Source organism: Catharus ustulatus, chromosome 4 (assembly GCF_009819885.2).
Source record: "Catharus ustulatus isolate bCatUst1 chromosome 4, bCatUst1.pri.v2, whole genome shotgun sequence".
Taxonomy (NCBI): Eukaryota; Metazoa; Chordata; class Aves; order Passeriformes; family Turdidae; genus Catharus; species Catharus ustulatus.
The window spans coordinates 63,256,393-63,276,806 of record NC_046224.1 but is presented as its reverse complement, the minus strand read 5'-3'; the positions used below and the strand labels follow the sequence as shown (position 1 = coordinate 63,276,806).

Here is a 20,414-nt window from a genome sequence, read left to right as displayed (position 1 = left end):
ACTGCACCTGCACCATGACTCACTAAATGCTGAGGAGGCCTAGATGCCTGAAAAGCTTAAACAACAATTTGAACAGTGTTCCTCACACAGCCAGAGAAAGAGGAGCTGATTTTATCTTGCTGCTACACAAAGCAAGTCAAGTTTTGGAAAATAACAAAACCTACTGAACACTTTGCATGTCCCATCCACACACTTTGAAACCCAGATCTCATCTATCTCAACAACTTCATTTTAAACTTCTCTGATGGCCTTCATAACTCCTTTTAATTTCCCAAAGTTCAAAATATTCTTGCAGAAACACACACTGACTTTTTAAACTTTTTTTTTAACTCTTTACTCATATCAATGCAATATCTTACAGTGATTAGAAGTATTTCTAATTCATATCTAAATATTCAATGCAACTAATGAAGCAACTATGGAAAACTAGAGCTAAAAAACAAAAATTAAAAGTAAACAAGGAAATATAGGAAGAATATACTGGGTCCACATGGAATTTTTATCACGTGCAGAAATTATTCATACGTGAATATACATGGATAGAACTGGATCCTAAAAGTGATCCACTAGTGTTTGAGGTGAACTGCTCAAATAATGGAAGAGTAAGTGAGAATAAGAGTACTGATTATGTGTCTCTGAGACACTCTTTATTTTCCTCCACTAGCTAAAGGTTGCTTCACATCTATAACCATGAGGTTTCATATTCTTAAAATGTTATCCCATTGAGGACTTTAACAAGTGGTAGCTCTGTGGGTTGGTTCATGGTTTCATTGCTTCCCTGCACCTTAGATCATCAGGCCCATTTGGCCATTGAGTGGCTTTTTCTTTTTTCACAAGATTCTTCTGGGTTTGTGCTGTTTAGCACAGACATAGGTGATACTCTGCAGATGAAATGAATAATTGACAACCTAGTGACAGGAATTTAATGTTTAAAATATTTTTATAGTGAACCGCTTACTGAGTGGTGACTCAGGCTGCATGCAATACAGTCTAAATTCTGTGTATTTCATTGAAGTAAAGACTTATGCATCACCTAGTTAAAGATAAAAAACAGGAACCTATAGCCCACATCAAGATCTGAAATATTACTGAGAGAGTGAGTTTTACACAGAAAGATTTTTAAAACATAGAGTAATTAACCCAACTTTCACATACAGAATATGCTTTGAAGTTATGCACCTTTTGCAGATAATTTAGTAGAGTTTGAAGAAAGTGATACAGGTTTTCAAGGGGATTTTTATTTTTTTGAGATGTGGAATTTTCACATCTGTAAGGATTCAGTGTCCTTTGCTAAGAACTTGCAAACCTGCTTTCCCAATAAAATTTAATACCCCAATAATTTAATTGTATTTCTTATATTCTTTCTTATATCCCTCTGAAGAGATTGCCAGCTTCCCTACAGAAATACATTCTGCAAAGAAAGAAATGCCAGATTTTTCTGAAAAGACCACAACTTGAATAGAAAATCCTGAGCCCTGTTTGCACACACATTTTATTTTGAGGACTTACCACACCCCACCAAAGGGCATCAGCATAATTGGAGAAACCTGTCTTTCCATCCTCATCAACTGCATCCTTCTCAGCAAGATAAACGAAGTAGGATGAAAAAATTAATCCCAAGAATCCAATGTACAGCGTGGTTACGAGTTCCTATTAAAAGAGAAAGCAAACAAGCATATGAGGTATTCATCCTATATATATATATTTATATACTATCATTATAAAACTTTGAAAATATCTGTGGGGTTTTTGCATCACAGTAGAAAAATTAGTATGGTATATTTCAGGTATGAAATTTGCCTCCACTAAAACAGCTAAAACATTGACTTGGATTTTATTCATATCAGGCTAAATAGTTGGAAAAGCCATCACTTTGGGCTTGACAGTCATTTCTCTCTCCTTGGATCCCAGACAATAAGGAAATTAAAATAAAGCCCTATGATACATTTAAAATTAAAACCTGAGTAGGAAGCATTGCCCCTACTTTTAAAGTAGGGTTTCACAGATTCCTGTAATACTCTACCCATGTTTCTCAAACTGTTTTTAAGGGAAGATTTGATTTTATCATCAAACTTCCCTCAGATTTTCTTTTTTCTTTCTTTGTTTTCATTTCCTTGTAAGAGCTGTCTGGGGAAAGGTAGCCCTCATATCAAGTACCAACATTCAGCAGCAGGAAATATAAATATTCTTCCTTCTCCTACAGCACTAATTAAAATCTGGGTTCAATAAATCTTTAACTAGTCTTGGCATTAGAAAAATGGATATTTTTCCTCTAACCATTTAATGATGACGTAAATAATGAATTTTGATAGTATTTCATCTTGCCCATGGCCAAGTCTTTTAATCTAAGCCTTAACTTTCTGCAAGTCTGTTTGCTAAACAAGGCAGCTGAAAAAGGAAATAAACCCAGGGGTTTCAGCAGTTCCTCTGCTGGTCATCTTTATTTTCTCACCTTTATCTCATGATAATGGAGCACTGTGTACTTGTAGATATGATTTGCTTTGAAAAGCTCCTTGTGTTAATGCATACAATTGACTGTGGATGATAATTGCAATAATTCTGGTTTAAGTGATGGCTTTTTGGGAAGCAGGCAGGCAGGAAAATAGCAGAGTCTTACGAAATCCTTTCAAAGTAGCTGAAATATCAACAGAACTACTGAGTTTATTTCACCACTGGCACCTCTCAGCTCCAGTACTATTCATCTAGAGATGGAATTCTTTTTAAGTAAAGGCCAGATGAAAATGCAACTGCCTTGGACTTACTCTAAATGTCACCAATCCATGTTTCATGTGTATAGAGAGACTATTAAGAACAGTGGTAGCAATCTCATGCATACTTAATTTAAGGGAGAGTCAGAATCTTTTCAAATAACACATGCTTCATGAGGCATGATCACAAAACAAAGAGTATTCTGCAGGCATCAGGCCTTAAAACTACAAAGGTATGTGGGCTTTATTAGGTAAGAGCTTAAGAATAAAGAGTGTTGCCTAAAACAAAGGGCTCTTTGCACTTTCAGATGCACACACAGAGTGGAAACAACAAGAAATACGCGTGTAAATTTGAATATTGACAGAGTTGAGTCAGCACATTTTTTAAAACTCATCTATATCTCCATTTTCAGTTAAAATAAGGACCACACAATACAATGGTCAACACTTGGAAAAAATATAAGAATCCATCCTGTCTTAAGAGCAGTGGAAGACCTCACAAAGCGAGGTGAGGAAGGAGTAAAACCAACCTCAAGGCTCGCAAGCTGGAGCTTGAGGGGCTAACTCTGTTTTTCAGCAAGCTGCAGGATTTGTCCATGGCTTTCCACCACCACATGGGATATTGACTCATGTTTTGTTGCCTTTGGCAAGAAATGCTCGTATATAAGCTCAGCCTGCTGAAAATAGAAGAGCATCCCAGCCAAACTGGGCCTGAGTGAGCTAATTGAGCTATATGTAAAATTCCAAAACAGATGGAAGTCATTGGTGACAACTTTACTAAGGTCTTCTGGGCCCAGGGAGGTACAAGTGCTTGCTATTTTCACAGGGCACCAAGATGTGAGTTTATTTTCTCACATTGCTTAAGGGTTTAGAGGCCCATTTTTTTCTGAAATAGTATCAAACGCCAAAAAAATCCCCAAAAATAGATGAGGACTTTGTACTCTGCCTGTGGAGAAAAAGCAGCTGAGGTGTTTTTGTTTTTGTTTTTTTTATTTTTGAACAAAAATTTCTTTCAAAGGCTGGATAGGAATAAAGGTTCCATTTTTCCTTCCGTTTGGTACCGTGTTAGGGTTTCAGCTACACTTGTCCAATGTCAATACAGAACTCTGTGCTTGGTATTTTTGTTTCTTAATGTGTTAGTGGGTGATCTGCTTGGATAAGTACTACAGATCTGTGGAGTTTTATTTATCACCATAATCACTTCTTTGGATAAGCAGAACTTCAGGTGCGTTTACTCATAAATTCACTTCTCCAAGGATTTTTTTTTTCCTTTTAAATCATTGAACTTTCTTATGCTTGCGACACGTAAGATTTAAGTGTTGCATTTTGGAGATAGTATTTCCTGATTCTTGACTAAAACTCTGAACACCCACAGGGAAAAAATGTTCTCAAACAACTCTGCCAGTAAGGATAGTAAATGTTGAGAAAGTTATTTGGATATCAGCTTTGCCCTAGCAAGATACCCAGGCAATGCAAGCATAATAAATGAAGACCACACAGACTTGGAGCATTAAAAGTCATCCTGTTGTACAGTATGAAAGGAGGCTTTATCCCACAGCACTTTGGTGTGCATCACTTCTGCACAGCCATTGTGACATAAAACTTCCTACTGTACTGGAGGCAAAAATAAAACGAATAAAATTAACTTTTAGTATTAAATTATTTCCTTGGATTTGCAGCACATTCTCTATCCCATAAAAAGTTTTCTAAATAGAAAGTTAAAAAATGTCTGTGTGGAAATCTGTAACTGTTTTTCAACATGTGGAGAACAAATCCACAGTTGTGAGAACAAATTAACCACCCTTACACGTGGGATGTGGAGATTAATAGCAGAGTATTAGCCCTCCACAGCATAGCATGAGATGCAAGACTTAAAGGCTAAAGATATAAGTTTTTATTATATTGATAAAGCTAAATGAGATTTCATGAAGACTTAAAAAGAAGCCTTCAATTAGAAATATTTTAAAGTCTGCAGAAAAAGTTTTAAACTCTTCCTGCTTAATGAGCTTTCATCCAGTAGAATTATTTCAAAGCTTTAGCAGACATGCGCCTATTTATAGCCAGCTTTGCCTCTGTGACCACACCCATGCAAAAGTAACTTTTCTTACAAAGCCTCCTAAAACAATTAATATTTTTTTATTTACAGAATAAATTAGAAAACTGTCTATTCAAGGAGAACAAAACATAAATATTTAAATAATTGAGTTCTTCTAGCAAGGCTTTCCTGCTAGTGTTTGGTTTCCCACAGGAAAACCAAGCTAAGAACACATCTTCTGTGGAGATAATGGAGAGTACTTGCAATATGAAAGGGAGCCCACAAAACTGCATTTAAGAAATTACATTGAGGGATAACATCAAAGACTTTATGAATAAACCCAAACACTGTTGTTTATACCCTGTTAGCCACTGCCCTGAATAGCAAAGAATAGCTCCCCAATATTAAAAGGAGAAAGAAACACACAATGGACTTTTAAAATATTTTTTTTCTCTTGCAATGTAACAGTTCATTTAAACCAGACCATGGTTTGAAGCCCACAGAGAGACTTCACTGAGGTTAACAAAATGCAGGGGATGTTTAAAGGCTGGGTACCTGTCGATGGATGAAAACCACTGACCCCAGGAGCCTCCAGGTGCCTCCCTGGCGGTCAACATGAAGCATCCGAAGGATCTGGAGGAAGCGGATGCCCCTGCAAGGAAAGTGAAACATTAAAATAAATATAATAAATGCATAAAAGTGCTTGATGATAATGCTGCCTTATCCACCCAAAATGGATTATGTCCACTAACACACTGCTATGTTCAAGAACTTGTGATACCACTGCCCCTGCCTGGGGTGGCATCTCAGGCTTGAGGCATCTCTGTGTTTAGATCACATTTCATTATAGTCAAATTTATTCAGAAATACTGACTATGAAGACAATTATTTAGTGGGAAAACAAAAAAAAATCAGGGGAAAGCTGTATAATTTAGATTATTTCAATCTTTAAATGCCTCCTTTCCAAGGAAAACCAATGCTTCAAGCTTTGCTAGCATACATGTGAGCAAACTTTTCTCTCTATTTGCCAAAAGCAAAATATGAATTGAACATGGCATTACTGGAATCCTTGTTGTGTAAGTTATTTAAATCTATCTGATATAACTGAAAAAAATGGAGCCCTATGTGTTTTTAGGAGAATAACTAAATCAATTATAAACTCCAAATGTTTCAACTAAATAAAAATAATTATCAATATGATTTTTCAGGATAATTTTATTCCATAAAAAATATTTCATTAAGTTGCTCTTTTGCAATGAATTTTGTTTGCCTACAGTCATCTTACTGTATTATCCCTGAAACAAACCAGTGAAGAGTGGGAAAGAATGAACACTAAATTCATCTACCTGAAAATTTTTCACTAGAAGTATTTTTGGCTCTTTTTAGCAACCTTCAACATGTTTCTCGTGGATATGAGTTTTGATTTTTAATTCAGACTTGCCTGACCCTGCTGGCTTTTCAGTAGGGCAATAACACTGGAGGGATGTGGGTTAAGGTTCTGTGTCAGAGAGCACAGTGACTCTGGACTTATCACTGGGAAAGGCTGCACTGAGCCCAAAACCCATTAGGATCACACAGAAACACACAGGGCCTTTTCACTGAAGTCTTTCCTATGCTTCTAGATAAACTAGAAACCCCCAACCCTAGGAATTTTCATGTGCACCTTCCCCTTTTCCTATAGGACCTGATATTCCTGCTGCCTGGGTGGAGTCTTTACCGTCAGGTAAGGCTGAACGTTCTACAGTAAGAGTTACCTTAAAAACACTCAGTACAGGTAGTTCCCCCCAGTGTTTGCCTACACAGTAGTTTAGACAGCACTGCACATTCCCACTTCCCAGTGATTCCAGTGTACTGGCAAGCAGAGTTGTGATAGAACATACAGCACATCTTGGAAGTTAGGTTAGGAGTGGGAAGTACACCTACTGCTTATCATTCTTCTGTTTACCCACTTCACCTCCCAAAACAAGCCTGCAGTACTTGATGCAAGCTGTACAAACACTGTAGACATCAAATGTTTCTGGTTCATGTGCGGTGTGAGTTACTCGTGCCAAACAAATCCACCAAAGCATAATTATTCTTTAAACAAAGTAATTACTCATACTCAAAGAGCACCGAGTGAAGTGCTGTCTGTATTACTTCTTAAATAAACCCATGCTCTGTAATTCTCTCTTTTCTCAGAGAAACAGTTGTTTGATGTTTTAAACAGGACACAACATTTCATTTTTTCCACTTGGCTTCAGCATTCCCACAATTTTTCATTTTCCTTGTTCCCGCACTCCTTTCCCAGCCAGTCCTCTACTGCTCAGTGCTTCACTAGGGTAACTTTCCCTGTATTAGGAAAATCAGATATGCAGCTAAATTGGGAATGAGGCAATCAATACACATCTAAACACCTCTGTGGCAGTGAAGAGCTGCAGTGACAGAACATACCTTATTGCAGAGGTGGCAAACACCTGCCCATTCGATCCTATGCTCAGAACAATAATTGAGGCTACTACCACAATCAGATCTGTTAAAAACAAACAAAAAAAAAACCAATCAAAAGAAGAACGTTTGTTTTTTTCTTAATCTCAGCACTGAAAAACACAACAAACACAGACTAAGGAAAGCACTTCAAAAAGAGAAATTTGGTGAGCATATTAAGTGTTTGTAATAGTTTCACATCAAAACCCCAGTGGCTACGGTTTCTTCCAGGATGAATTCAGTAACAGAAGTTTCAAAGAACCTGATGGATCACGCAGCTTGCCACAAAAAACGCAAAGCCGTTTGTGCACCCTAGAAATAAATCCATATTTTGGCTCAAGGCTTCTGATCTAAGAGGAAATGCAAGGGTCTGCATCATGCAATAATGAAATCCATGAAGTCAAGTATCATGCACACATACACTTAGTTTGAAAGTTGTATCAAAGCTGTAAAGCCAAGCTTTCAAACCTAAGGGAATTGTCGGAACAAAGGCTGGCTAAAAAAAAATCAGAATTGTTAGTTTACTTTGTGATACTGTCTTTATTTGTATGAAAAAAATAATTGTTTCCAGAGTTCCTTTTTTTTTGGTTTCTACAGCTCTGCAGTTTACACAGTTCCAGCTTCATACAATGCAAATGACAGATTGAGTTCACAGTGCCACAGTCCCTTATTTTCCCTCATCGCAGTTCATTGAGCATGTCCATTTCTTTTAATTATTGAACCTTGCTGTAACATTATTCTGAGAAGATTTTTTTAAAAATTTCCTCACAGACATTTCTGTAGCTAACCTCTTTAGAGCATCTAAATGCTTCCCTTTCCAATTCTAACCAAAAAAAAAGAAAGGATAGCATTATAAATGAGTAGCAAATGGAGGCAGAATGAGGAAAAGCTTTGGTAAACTTTCCTTTGCCAGTTTGAAACAGGCAGTACTTAATTCTTCAGAGCACTTAACATTATGCAGCACTTCAAAACACCAGCCCTGCTGATTTCACTGTGCTGTGAGGGCTCAGATCCTCTGCAACCCAACTTCAAAGTCTGCCCTTGGACGTCCAGAAAACGAGGCTTCCTTGTGAAAACTGATTTAACCCACTTTCCATGGGATGCCTGGGCAAGAGGCAGGATAGGATCCAACCTGAGCACCAACAACAGCTTCCTTCAGCAAGGTTAACTTGTTTTTTCCTCTCCTTTTAAAGGTTACCCTGCCTCATTCACTCCCATGTAATTGCTGCAACAAATATTGCAGAAGTTCTACAACCAGCAGCATCGTTCACTGAGTTGAATTAATTTCAGTATCAGTCTGATTTTTGCTGTAAAAGCTGGATTCCTCTTCAAGGGAAAGCACACAGTCAGTTTAAAGACTGTACTACACTAACTGTGCATGAATGAAAATGAAAATAAATGAAAATTAAAATTACCATAAAAATGAATAAAGAGAGGGAGGAGGCTACAGAAAGAGCTTCCTTTCAGGATTAATCTTAGCTTTTGAATGCCTGTCTTTACAAGTTTTTAATGCTGCTCCTGTATCATGTAAGTGTGTGAACATATATTTGTAAACATTGGAATTTAGGGTGGTTTTTTCTTCCCATCACATCATAACACAGATCTTTGCCCTTTAGCAAATGGTGCATCATGTCCTTACTAAATTGTCAGACACACATATATCCATCTGATGACAGGCACTAAAGGTGGAAAAGACTGATGCTTAGAAAATGAATTCAACCAAGTAGTGAGAATAAAATAGATTTTTTCATTTATACTTTCTACTTTTCTTCAATAAAGTGTTCTTCATGGTAGAGATATTTCTTTTTCTTTCTTTTTCTCCAAACCTATTCTTTTATCCCTGCTTCTCCCCTCTTACTAATTTTCATCCCAGTTTCCAGTGCTTAGACTTCCCTTATTAATCCTAGTTTACTGGTCCAAACAGCTTTATTTTACAGCCTAGGCCTTCCCCATACCCTGCCCTTTCACTACCACCTTTCAATCTCACATATTTTCAGCCCCTGCTGATTTCCCTTCAAGCTCCTGGTTGCTTGTCAGTCTCTTTAAACCTTCCTCTCCCAGACCTTTGGATCAGAACCCACCTCCTGTCTTTTTTACTGAGCCTGTGTGTCCCAGAATATTCCTTCTGCCTCAGCCTGGGATTTTCCATGTTGAACTTTCTAAGAACTAATCCAAATTTTAGAGGGAACAAAAACTCATAGAAGAAATCTATTTCAAAGAAATGTCAGTGGATTTTTTTCTGATTTTAAATTAAAGTATTTTGTATTAATAAAGAAATGAAATGAATGTGTTATGTTTATTTTCTGTTCTAATCCTTTAATTTCTTGTTCCAGCATTTGTATTTTATTCATGTTGATTTGAAAATGATAGGATGAGTCAGTAGGTTTCAATCATTCACAGCAAAGGTATTTCCCAAGTTTAGCTTGTTCTGTCAGTGTAGGCACTGTTCCATCTGCATTTGATGTGGAAAAGCAAATTTTGATTTCCAATGTATTATATCCTTAGGGGAATTTCAAAGGTACTGATACTTGTGAGAGTACAACCAGCTGTGGCTTTTCTCAACAAAAACCCATGGCCTCCAATACAAACATGAATATTTGCTGTGGTAGTAGCAAAACACCAGCAGAGATAGCCCCTTGAAACCACAGTTCAATGAGACTATCATTTTCTCTAATATACCCACCCCTAAGAGCACTTATTGATTGAGAGAGAAATCAAGAATGCAATGAGGAGTAAAAAAATTCCTTACAGGCCTCATGGGTTACATCATAAAACTAGACCCGCTCTAGAAGCAGATGAAGAATTTGTTTGTACCCAGGGAAGGATTTTGTGCTCAAAATCTTGTCAATTATCCAAGGTTTAGTCATTTCTTCACTTTACAGTGAAGGCTGATGTCTGCTTTAGCTATATTTTAAGTGTTCATCTCTAGCAAGCCAAAAGAAGAGAAATCACAAAGCACATAAATGCTTGAGGCATAGGCGTAGCTCAGGACTGCAATAAGGCCCCTCCAGAAGTTGGCATGTTTATGTACAACAAGCAGGAGGATTGCAAAAGAGTTTAACACATACCAATGATGGATATTGGCTTCCTGGCAAACCGGATCCTTCCCTGGAAGCCAACATATTTGCTCCTGCAGCCTGCAGACCACAGCCGGACCAGGTACTCAGCACCAAAAAACACCACCAGAACTATTTCCTAACAGAGTGAAAAGCAGAAGAGATCAGAGTCGAGTTTTTTCATTATAAGTACAGTTTGCACATCTAATTTATTCATAGGACTAATACAAATGGGCTTGTTGGGATAGACGATGCAATAAAAAATATTTTAACAGCCTAATCTGTTTGCTTTTTGTAAGCATTTGCCAGGCAGTAAATAAAAGGGAGAGATAATCAGTTTCTGAATGTGATTTGCATGAATAAAAAGATGGTTCAAGCTCCATATTATTCTTCTTTTGTTCTGACACTTCCTTGCCCTCCAGGGCTTTCCCCACCTTGGTTGCCCGCTTCTGGACACACTCTCATGTTCTGATGCCCTTGTCCTTTTGAGACAGCCAAAACTGCCCCCAGGACTCGAGATGGGGCTGCACCAGTGCACAGCAGGGTGGGGCAATACCCTCCCTCCATGCCTGGGCACCCCAGGACACAAGTGACCCCCCTGGCTGCCAGGACACACTGGTGACTGACACTGACCTTGCATCAAAACCCCAGATCTCTTTGTGCAGGGCTGCTCTCCAGCCGCCTGTCCCACAGCTTGTATATATAACTGTCTTGGGTTACAATACAGAGTGTGATAAAAGGTATCTATTCTATCACCATCTGTTGAGGGTGGGGGCAGTGATCCTTATCTCTGTGGGAGATATTCTGCTAATGGGCCATCCATTGAAACCAGGCAGGGCATTGTTCTTTATCTTTTCACAACCCATCCTTCCTCCAGCCAGTCATTTTCTGCTAATGGCCCATTGAGTCCCACTGTGGGACTGATAAAATTACTGCATCCCATTGGAAGTTGCTCCAGCCAGGGGGAAGAGCCCAACATTTCTTACCAAGATAAAAACAGAGGTTTTGGGACACTAAGGGAGCCCCTTTCTCCACTGGACTCCAGAGGAAAACCGGATTTCTCCACATCACCACTGGAGCTCCGGAGGGAAACTGCACCTTGTACAGGAGCACTGCTCCAACTGAACCACATCTGTCACTGCAGGAGGATGCAGCCACCATTTAATGGGACTGCTGCCAACACCCTGCCTGACGGGGTGTCAGGTTGTACTCTGACTTTGTCAGGGTTTGGAGTTTGTTTCTTTGTAGTACTGTATTTCTATTTTAATTTCCCTAGTAAAGAACTGTTATTCCTAATTCCCATATCTTTGCCTGAAAGCCCCTTGATCTCAAAATTATAATAATTTGGAGGGAGGGGGTTTACATTCTCCATTTCAAAGAGAAGCTCCTGCCTTTCTCAGCAGGCACCTGTCCTCCAAACTAGGACAATGACCAGGATGGGCCTGTCTCAGGGGGAGAGTAAAGCTCTTGCTTTTGTACATTTTCATACTGACTGCCCAGCTCTCTGGTCTATCCAGATCTCTCTGTACCCTGGGGGAGTTCACAACTCTCCCCAGCCTAGTATCACTGTCAAACTAATTTAAGGTGCATTTGATTTCTGATTCTAGATAATTTTTAAAAAATTATTGGAGAGTACTGGCTGTAAAATTGAGCCCTTTGGTCCCCCCAGTGACTGAGTGCCAGGCTGGTGTTTACTGCAACTCTTTGAGCCAATTGCTCATCCCTTGGACCATGGGCTTGTTGAGTTGTGTACTGGAGCGTTTATCCAGAAGGACTCAGTGACAGACAGGACCAAGACCCTTGCTGAAATAAAAAAAAACCCCACATTTTCTGACTTTCTTTAGTCACCTATGGATAAATTTGAGTAAAATAACTGGAGTGAGGTCCACAGTGACATCTGCAAGGTCTTTCAGTATCCTGAGATGAATCCCACCAAGCCCCATGGTTTATGCACATCCAGCTGTAGCAGTAAGTTTCAAACAAACTCAGGGTGCACTGAGATTTTATCATCCCCTCATATCACAGTTTTCCAACAGAACTCCAGACTTCCCAGAGCCCATTGTTGTTGAAGGCAGAGGTGCAGAGGACATTAAATGTCCTATGGTTATTTTTGAGGTGACCAATCTTGTCAAGCCATGGCCCAGTGGTATTTCTGATTCCCCTTTTGCTATGAACGTATTTGTAAAAGTCCCTTTTATTGTCCTTTCCAGTGCTGGCCTGCTTGAACTCCAACTGAGCTTTGGCTGCATCAATTTCCTCCTCACCTTGGGGACAGAATCTCCTCCCGTGTCACCCAGCTTCCCATATACTCCCCTTTCCTCCCTAAATTCTAGAAGATCCCTGCTCTCTTATGGCCGGCTTTGCTTGACTTCCAACCCTTTGCAATTGCCTGCTCCTGTGCTCCTAGGAGATGGCCCTGAGAAGGTGACCAGCATTCAGAGTCCCCAGTACCTGCAAAAGCAGATTCCCAAGAGACTTTACTAACCAGCCTCTACTGCTCTCCACTAAACCAGGCTCCAAATTTTGCTGACAGTTTTTCTTCTATCTCCAACTTTTGAAACTCGGCTCCTTCAAGGTCACCAAGACACAACCACCAGCCATCACTTTGCCCACAAGTCCCTCATAAACAAGTCCAGGACACCTTTCCCAGTTGATCACTTGTGCCAAGAAGTTATCTTCAACACACTCAGAAATCTCCTGGACCTGTTTGAGTCCTCTGTATAATATTCCCAGTTGATATCTGGGAAGATAAAATTACCCATAAGGATTGGTGACAGATGGGAGCTGTATATCCAGCATGTAAATAAATGAATTATCAATATTTTAACTCACAGCATTGTGAAGCACTTGTGCACGGTCAAGGATAGGTGTACTTTGAAATACTTCTAAAGAAAGCAGATTAGCAAAGATCACAGTGTGGGCAGATTTATTGAGATCTTTGTTACCCCCTTGCTTGTTTTCCTCTCTGTTGCAGAGTGGTAGCACAACCCAAACACAGCTTCCAGGCTTTGTTCCAACCCAAACTGTACCCAGTAATTCAGAGTCACCAAACACCTACTACATGAGTTACAGCTTTGGAAAATGTTTCATTTTAACGTGCTTGCAATCTGCACCTGGGGGATTCTAAAGCACCCAAAAGGCAAAACACACTTAAATCACAATTTTCACTGAATGACAATACCAACTTGATTTTACAACTGACATTCTGAATGGCTCAAGAGAGACCAAAATATTTCAAAACTGAAAAAAAAAAAAAAGGAAAAAACTCTAATACGCAAAAATTCATGTCAATTTGGATTTTTAGCAAAGTTAGGTTAACATTTCTGTGTTCACTTCTGCCTTCTTGTTTTGCCTGGAATGAGAACCAAGAAAATGTGCAGTCTTGTTTTTTGCATGGCACTTTCAGCCTAAATAAACCAAAGATTACAAAACTAAGAAACCTTACAGCTATTTTTAAGGCAGAAGCACAAGAAAATACACAGCAAATTAACGCCCCAAGTGTTATTCTTTAGTACATGCATTATCTAGAGCATCTACAACTAATTCTAGATTTGCATTCTGTCTACAGTCTAACTAGAAATATTTATTCAAGTGTAATAGTCAAATCAAATCCTAAGAACAATCTGCAAAGGAAAGGAATTCTTGCAATTCTGGAATCTTGCAAAATACTCTCTCACTTATTAAAATGTGTTTAGAAGGTTCCTGGTATCATCACTCTAGCATTTTGTTTTTCTTCTCAGGAATCTCTAATTTCCACTAAAGGAAGCAGAGTTTTGTTTATGATAGCGGAAGAATCATTTTCATGGACCTGCATATTACAATTGCTTCAGGTGAAAAGTTGTGTAGAAAGGAGACAAGCAGAGAAGTGACAAGGAAGAAAAATTTCTTAGATTTTCCTTGGAAGATTAGATTACATTTTCCTTAGGTTTTCCTTCTAGGAAGGGCCCTTTCCTAGATAACCTTTCCTTGATTATCCTCTGCGGCATCTTTTAAAAGCTGAAATTAAAACTACATCTGGCCTGAGGGTATTTTATTCCCAGAACCCATCTTGGTTATGTCCAGAAAAGTCAATATGAAGTCAATAAGGTTGCACAGTTCATGGAAAGGAAAAATAAATGTTGACTGGAAGGAGGAAAAGAAGGAACTTACATCTTCAACAAATTTGACATTAATTACTAATCACAGTTCATTTTGTCCTGGACAGGTATCCATGTTACCAAAACCACAGCCATTAACACATTTGTTGGCAGTCTCAGACAGGCCAAAGACCAAAAAGTCCAGGAAACAAACACCACAAACACCACAGCTCTACAGGTGGTCCCTCAAAACACCAAGGAAGATTATGACATTTGCACTCTTATTGTGTGCACTCCTAAGGCAAGATAGGAGACATCCATTTCCAGAGCTGCCAAGGCTGATCAAGCTTCACCTCACTAAATTCACCTTCAAAAAAAGCCAAACCTCCCTCCTTTTCCTCTTCTACACATAAACACTTTTCAGAGCTTTAAATTTATTGCCATGCATTTACCTTCTGGTAAAAGGGGAAAAAAAAAACAACCCAGCAATTTTCTGGAAAGTCAGAAAAAAAAGTACTAATTCTCACTGAAATTGCAACAAATGATGGTGAGAACTTGTGGACAAAATGTGAACCAGAACAAAATCAGCAAAAACAATTTGCAAATTAAATTTACATCCATCTGTGTGTCAGTTTGAGATCGCTCTCCAGCCCTCTGCAATTTTCCAGAAGCCTTGCTTTCAAAATGGGATTGCACTCAGAAGTAACCCACAAACACTTCTGATTTAGGCTCCCAGAAATATTATTCCCCTTCTCCTAGAAGTGGTCAAGGAAGAAATGATGAAGGATTCTGAGCAGATTTAATAAACCTAGCAAGCAGTTTGGCACCAACAGAAATCCAGGGATGAACTCTTCTGATGAAACTGAAACCAAAATAATGAGTGGGAACAAACCATTACTTCATAAAAATAAGAGCCATATCAGACTTGAATCTTCACACTCACATGTCACAGTCTCCTCCAGTTCTGATCTTGGAAACTCAAATTGCCAAAGGAATACCAACAAAAGAATTTAATGACAGATTTCAAACTGGGTCTGTGCTATCTAACACCTCTGCTAAAGTCAGGAGCAGCATTCCACTACTCTGTGCTTCCCCCTCTTGTCTGGGAAAAAGCCCCAAGGCACATAAGGACTATAATAGTCCTTGCCCTTAAATTAATTTAATCTTTGAATTTTTTTTATTTTCTCAAGTCTAGCCACTGCATAAATCTTCCCTTCCCCTACCAAATTAATAATAAAATAATACACAATCGTTTTTACGCTTTCTTAGTATAATTTCAATTCATTAATTTAATGAAAAATATGCAAAAATAAGCTTAAAGGGGAATATGTATACAAATAACTTCCACCTATATCTAATTCAATAAATCAAATAAAAAACCCTTGTGGAAGAGTCATCAACTTTTTATCCAAGAATGTAATTGATGACCAAATAAAAAAATGCCCACCTTAACACAGAAACCCAACACTTTTACACAGGCATGTGTGTGTGTAAATTAAATATATAGCCTGGAATTTATAATTTATCCCAGTTTGGTTATGGATAACTGCACTGGGGAAGCAGGAGAGGGAAGTTCGCTGGAGTGATTAAAGTGCACACATGAAAAAGAAGGGTATTTTCTCAGCTGCAGCTGTGTTTTAGGTGGAGAGCACACACAAGGCTCTCTTCACTTTTTTTATTGGAATATTTAGGTGCTGGGGTAGAAGGAGGAAGTGGGATGGCTAAATGAATAGTGTGTGCTCACGGAGATTCAATCAAGGAATGGCAGCTCCAGACAATGAAGCCTCAGAAAGAGGCATAAAGGTTTAATAGTCCAAATGTTTGCACACGTGTACTTATGTCCCAAATTTAATCTGATAACCTGTCTTCAAGGTTTTCCAGTCCTTACAGTTGAAAATGTCCATTTAGTGACCTGTTTAGTTTAATAGCTACTCAAATGCCACGAAAACCTACTGATACTGAAAATGTTTATTTTCTGCCATCATGCTGACTCTTGCAAAGATGACAGATGTCTTATGTGAAAATAGAATACCCAATATACAGAAGAAAAAATGCCAAATGCTGCTAAGTGTCCTATAGTGCCATTAGCTTACTCACACTTCCAACTTTTAGGTGAAATCAATGCACTCAAAGTCTGTTGTTTGTATACAAGTGGATTTAACATTTCATTAAAAATACATTTCCAGGCACACTTGATTAATATGCTGAATTTGCTGACTTCCCACCAGGAGTAGGCTTGTCTTTCATTTGATTGCTATTTAGTTTCCTGCATGGAATGAAGCTGTACACTCATGAGGGAAGCACTTGGTGCTCCCCCTGTGACAGCCACATTCAAGTGAGCTGGGTGAGTCCCAGAGGAAGAGTTATTTTTTAATTCTATTTAAGCAGGTAACAATTTTTCTCCAAAGAAAATCAACTAAAGCCTCAACTATCTTTAAAATTTTTTTCTCAGTTGCTTCATTCTGAAAGATAACACTAAGGTAAATATAATCAAATAGAGAATGAATAAGATTCACTAAGCTAGTGCCTGAAATTCTAATTTCTCTATAGATACACAGAAGCCTTCCAGCTCCCCCCAGCATGTCCCTGAAAGGATCACCTCTGGTGGGAGGGGAAGGGTTTAGCTTTGCTCCTGGAATGGAATCAATCCAATATGAATATGCACTTCAGAATTTTAAATAATTACTTTCATGTTTCTTAACCACCTGATTTGGGAGGGTATCAATATTTTGAGGAGAGGAACTGAAAAAATCCTGCATGTGTCTCTCCACCTTCCCCTCACTCTCAATAAATTCTGAAACCCCTTTGCACTCCAGAGAACTCCACCAAACCCCAGTGAGTCAAATCTGGAGCTGGAGTTGGAGTCAAAGGGAATTTCGAGTTGGCTCTTTGTTAATTAGTCTCAGCCTTACTTACTGCACAAGGATGTCTATTTCAGACATTTGAAAATAACACAGCAATCATTCAGCATGTTCTGTGGTGCATTAGGCACGAGGTAATATAACCCACAGGAATAATTGAATTATAATTCACATTGAGAATCCTGACAGTTGCATTTGATGCCAGAAAAAAAATGGCAACTCAGCAAGATCACTCAGCAGACAACTTGAGCTTATGCAATATGTTGAAAGACTTGTGGACTCAATTTTTTTCCTAATATGTTTAATGTATGAAACAATATTCCATCTCTGTGTTAATAATGCCTTGTATTGTACTAATACAATATTCCAAATCTATTTTTTCATCTTCCCACAGACCAACAAGAAACTGAGAAAGAATCAGGGATTCTCCTCCTTGATTTTTCTTTCAGAAGTTTGCAGGAGTAAAAGAATACTTCATGTATTGCACCATCACCAATTGATCACTTTGTCAAACAGACCTGGGGAAGGCCCTCAGTGTTCACTGCTATATGGCAAAGACCAGATTCAGAATTATCAGCTGGCACAAAGGCAGGAAATAGATACAAATTCCCCTTTTTTTACTTTCTAACACTGACTGCTTTGATGGGGTTGAGCAAATGCCCTCAAGCCTATTGGAACACATTCACTTCACCATAAATCACTAGAGAAACCACTCAGTTAAGCTTTTTGCATGCTTGTTTCTCCTCTGCTACAGGCTGGAGGTGACCCAGCATTTGGTGATCTGACTACACAGCCTAGATGGAAGATAGGGCAAAAGCAGAGATGAACAAAAAGAAACAGGAGAGCTCCTGCACTGTAGACAGGAAGAGTGTGGCCTCCTTTCAAAACCCTCACTTTGGAAATGGTGCTATTCCAAAGAGAAAAGCCACCCTGATGTCCAGTTTGGCTTAAGTAAGCCAATTACCACCTGGCCCTCTAAAGTTCGAGTACTTTGGACAGCCTTGCCTGTATTTAGAGCAGGAGGATGTGTGTGTTCATGGCACATAATGCAGAAAAAATCATATAAACCCAAAACTGAGCAGTGACTTTGGGAAAGCCAAGTAACAAGGACACATCTGCAGCTAAAAACTCTTCCACAAGATCCTCCTCCTAGATACAGCCACAATGTGAGTTCTCTGGCCTGAAAAACTTGAGCACCAGCTGGTGTGGGAACTCCTGATTTCACACCTCAGCCTTTTCTGCAGCAGAATTTGCAAACACAGGTGCAATAATCCATGCTAAATGTAGTCACTGCATGAGAATTTCCAGCAACCAAGGGGGCAGGAAGGACTGACAAGAGAGGCCACAAGTGAGGACTCTGAAAATAGAGTATTTGAGGGAATTGTGTACTCTCTGGTGCTGCAGTGCTGTGAACTACAGGTGTTCATGTGTTTGGAAGATGTGACAGTGCTTTATCCTTCAAAGAAACCCCTCAGAGGAAAGCAGATGCATAAAGTCCTGTCTCCAAAAGGAAGAGGTAACCCAGGGCCTGAACTCATCAGCTGAATCAATAGGATTTATAGAAAAACCAATCTATTTTCTTCAAGTCAAGAATACACTTGGTAGTCTTAAATTTTAAAAGTAATTAACGTCAAGATACTAATTCAAACAAAACTTTTCCCTTATTCCTGCAATGCTGCCATAATTCAAATTGTATGTTTATTGAGCTGTTACTCAAAGTGTGTAAAAATATCATGTGTATGATGAAAATAATATTTTGTTTCTGTTTTTAGACTGGCACAGTTAGTAAAAGTTGTCCGTCCCACAAGCTAAGAAACTTCCTTTTTGCAAAGTCATTTGCAGCTAAATAAAAATTGGTCATTTACAAACTACCATGGTGACCTCTTCTGGTAGAAAAATATATGACCTCTAACCAAGAAAACAGATTAATCCTCAAAGAAGGAAGTACACCTGGCCCACTTTATCGTTTATTTTTTCATTCCATATCCTGAAAGCTCTAGATGCCATTTACAAATCAAAACTGACACACAAACTACTAGATCATCGAGAAAACATTACAGCCTCTTGCTGCAGAGGCAAAAGCCTAATCAAGAGGCTTTGGCAACTTCTAAAAACATTTTTTTCAACAGAATAATCATGGCACCAGATAAAATTATAACTGTATTATTAGAGAACTAGAGCTTGAGACAAAATGGGAGGATAAAATGTTACCTAAATCTGGGGCAACTGGGAATGAAACTCTAACTTAGGATCCTCTTGAGTGTTGCAAACACCTCATTCCCAACTGTGCCTTGTTCCACTGCACTTGTTTCTCCACACACTGTACAAGAACTTTTTTATGCATCAGATCCTAAGTACTGCTGGATATACCTGTGAGAAATCTTCCACTGGTACAGGTACAGGACCAAGCAAGGCTGGGGAAGCTACAGATTCATTTTTGTACCACACTACAGGCAAAATCTGAACAAAACCCAATGGCACACACATTTAAGCTTTGTACATTGTTAAATAGCATGCACACTGTCATTGTGATCCATTTTTAACAGGAAGCTCCAGGATTCTCTCTGCAGGTATAAAATATTCCAAAAAGCTATGTTCTTCATTACCCATTCTGTTGGTGTTCACCAGTGCCAGTCCCACTGTCACTCCACTCAAATGCTGGCTACTAAATACTCAGTGAAGGGAAAGAAACCCAGTCAGGAATTAACAAAGCTCATACAATGTGTATATATGAAAAAAATTAAATTAGAGTATGTCAGACAGAGCTGGGAAGAACTCTCCTAGGAGTGACAGGGAATATGTCAAATACTTGGCAGCATGAGAACAAAAACGTCCTTCAAACAACAACATTTTGAGTTCAAGACAAGCAATTTCACCAGTCCTGCTATCATGGAAGTAAACTGTTTTTACCACAGTGAGGATCAGAGGGAGATTTACATGTTGTCTTCTCTTTGTAAATGCAAAGAACCGATATTTCCTTTGAGTCCAAGCAAAAGCATCAAATAAAACAATTACGGCAGAGGCATCAGCCTGTACCTGAACCAGTTTTCAGTCATCTCAAAGACAACAGACTGGCCTTCACGCTGAAACACAGGGCTAAAAGTCACATTCTTTTCCTCCAGAATTGTCAGAGACTTGAGAAAATATGCTTAGGGAATGGGAGAAGGAGAGCAAACATTCGGGGCTTTTTTTACTCTTAGTCCCAGCAAATGCTT

At 38.8% G+C, this 20,414-nt stretch overlaps 1 protein-coding gene across 1 annotated transcript in view; it reads right to left on the bottom strand.

Annotated features, from left to right (window-relative positions):
- Positions 1–20,414, bottom strand: part of LOC116995621 (potassium voltage-gated channel subfamily KQT member 1-like) — a 74,569-nt gene that overhangs the window by 35,165 nt on the left and 18,990 nt on the right. The window contains exons 3-6 of the mRNA XM_033058476.1: positions 10,275–10,401; positions 7,174–7,252; positions 5,299–5,395; positions 1,510–1,650 (exon numbers count right to left, since the gene is read on the bottom strand). Of these exons, the coding sequence (XP_032914367.1) occupies positions 1,510–1,650; positions 5,299–5,395; positions 7,174–7,252; positions 10,275–10,401 (444 nt within the window). The remainder of the gene's footprint in view (positions 1–1,509; positions 1,651–5,298; positions 5,396–7,173; positions 7,253–10,274; positions 10,402–20,414) is intronic.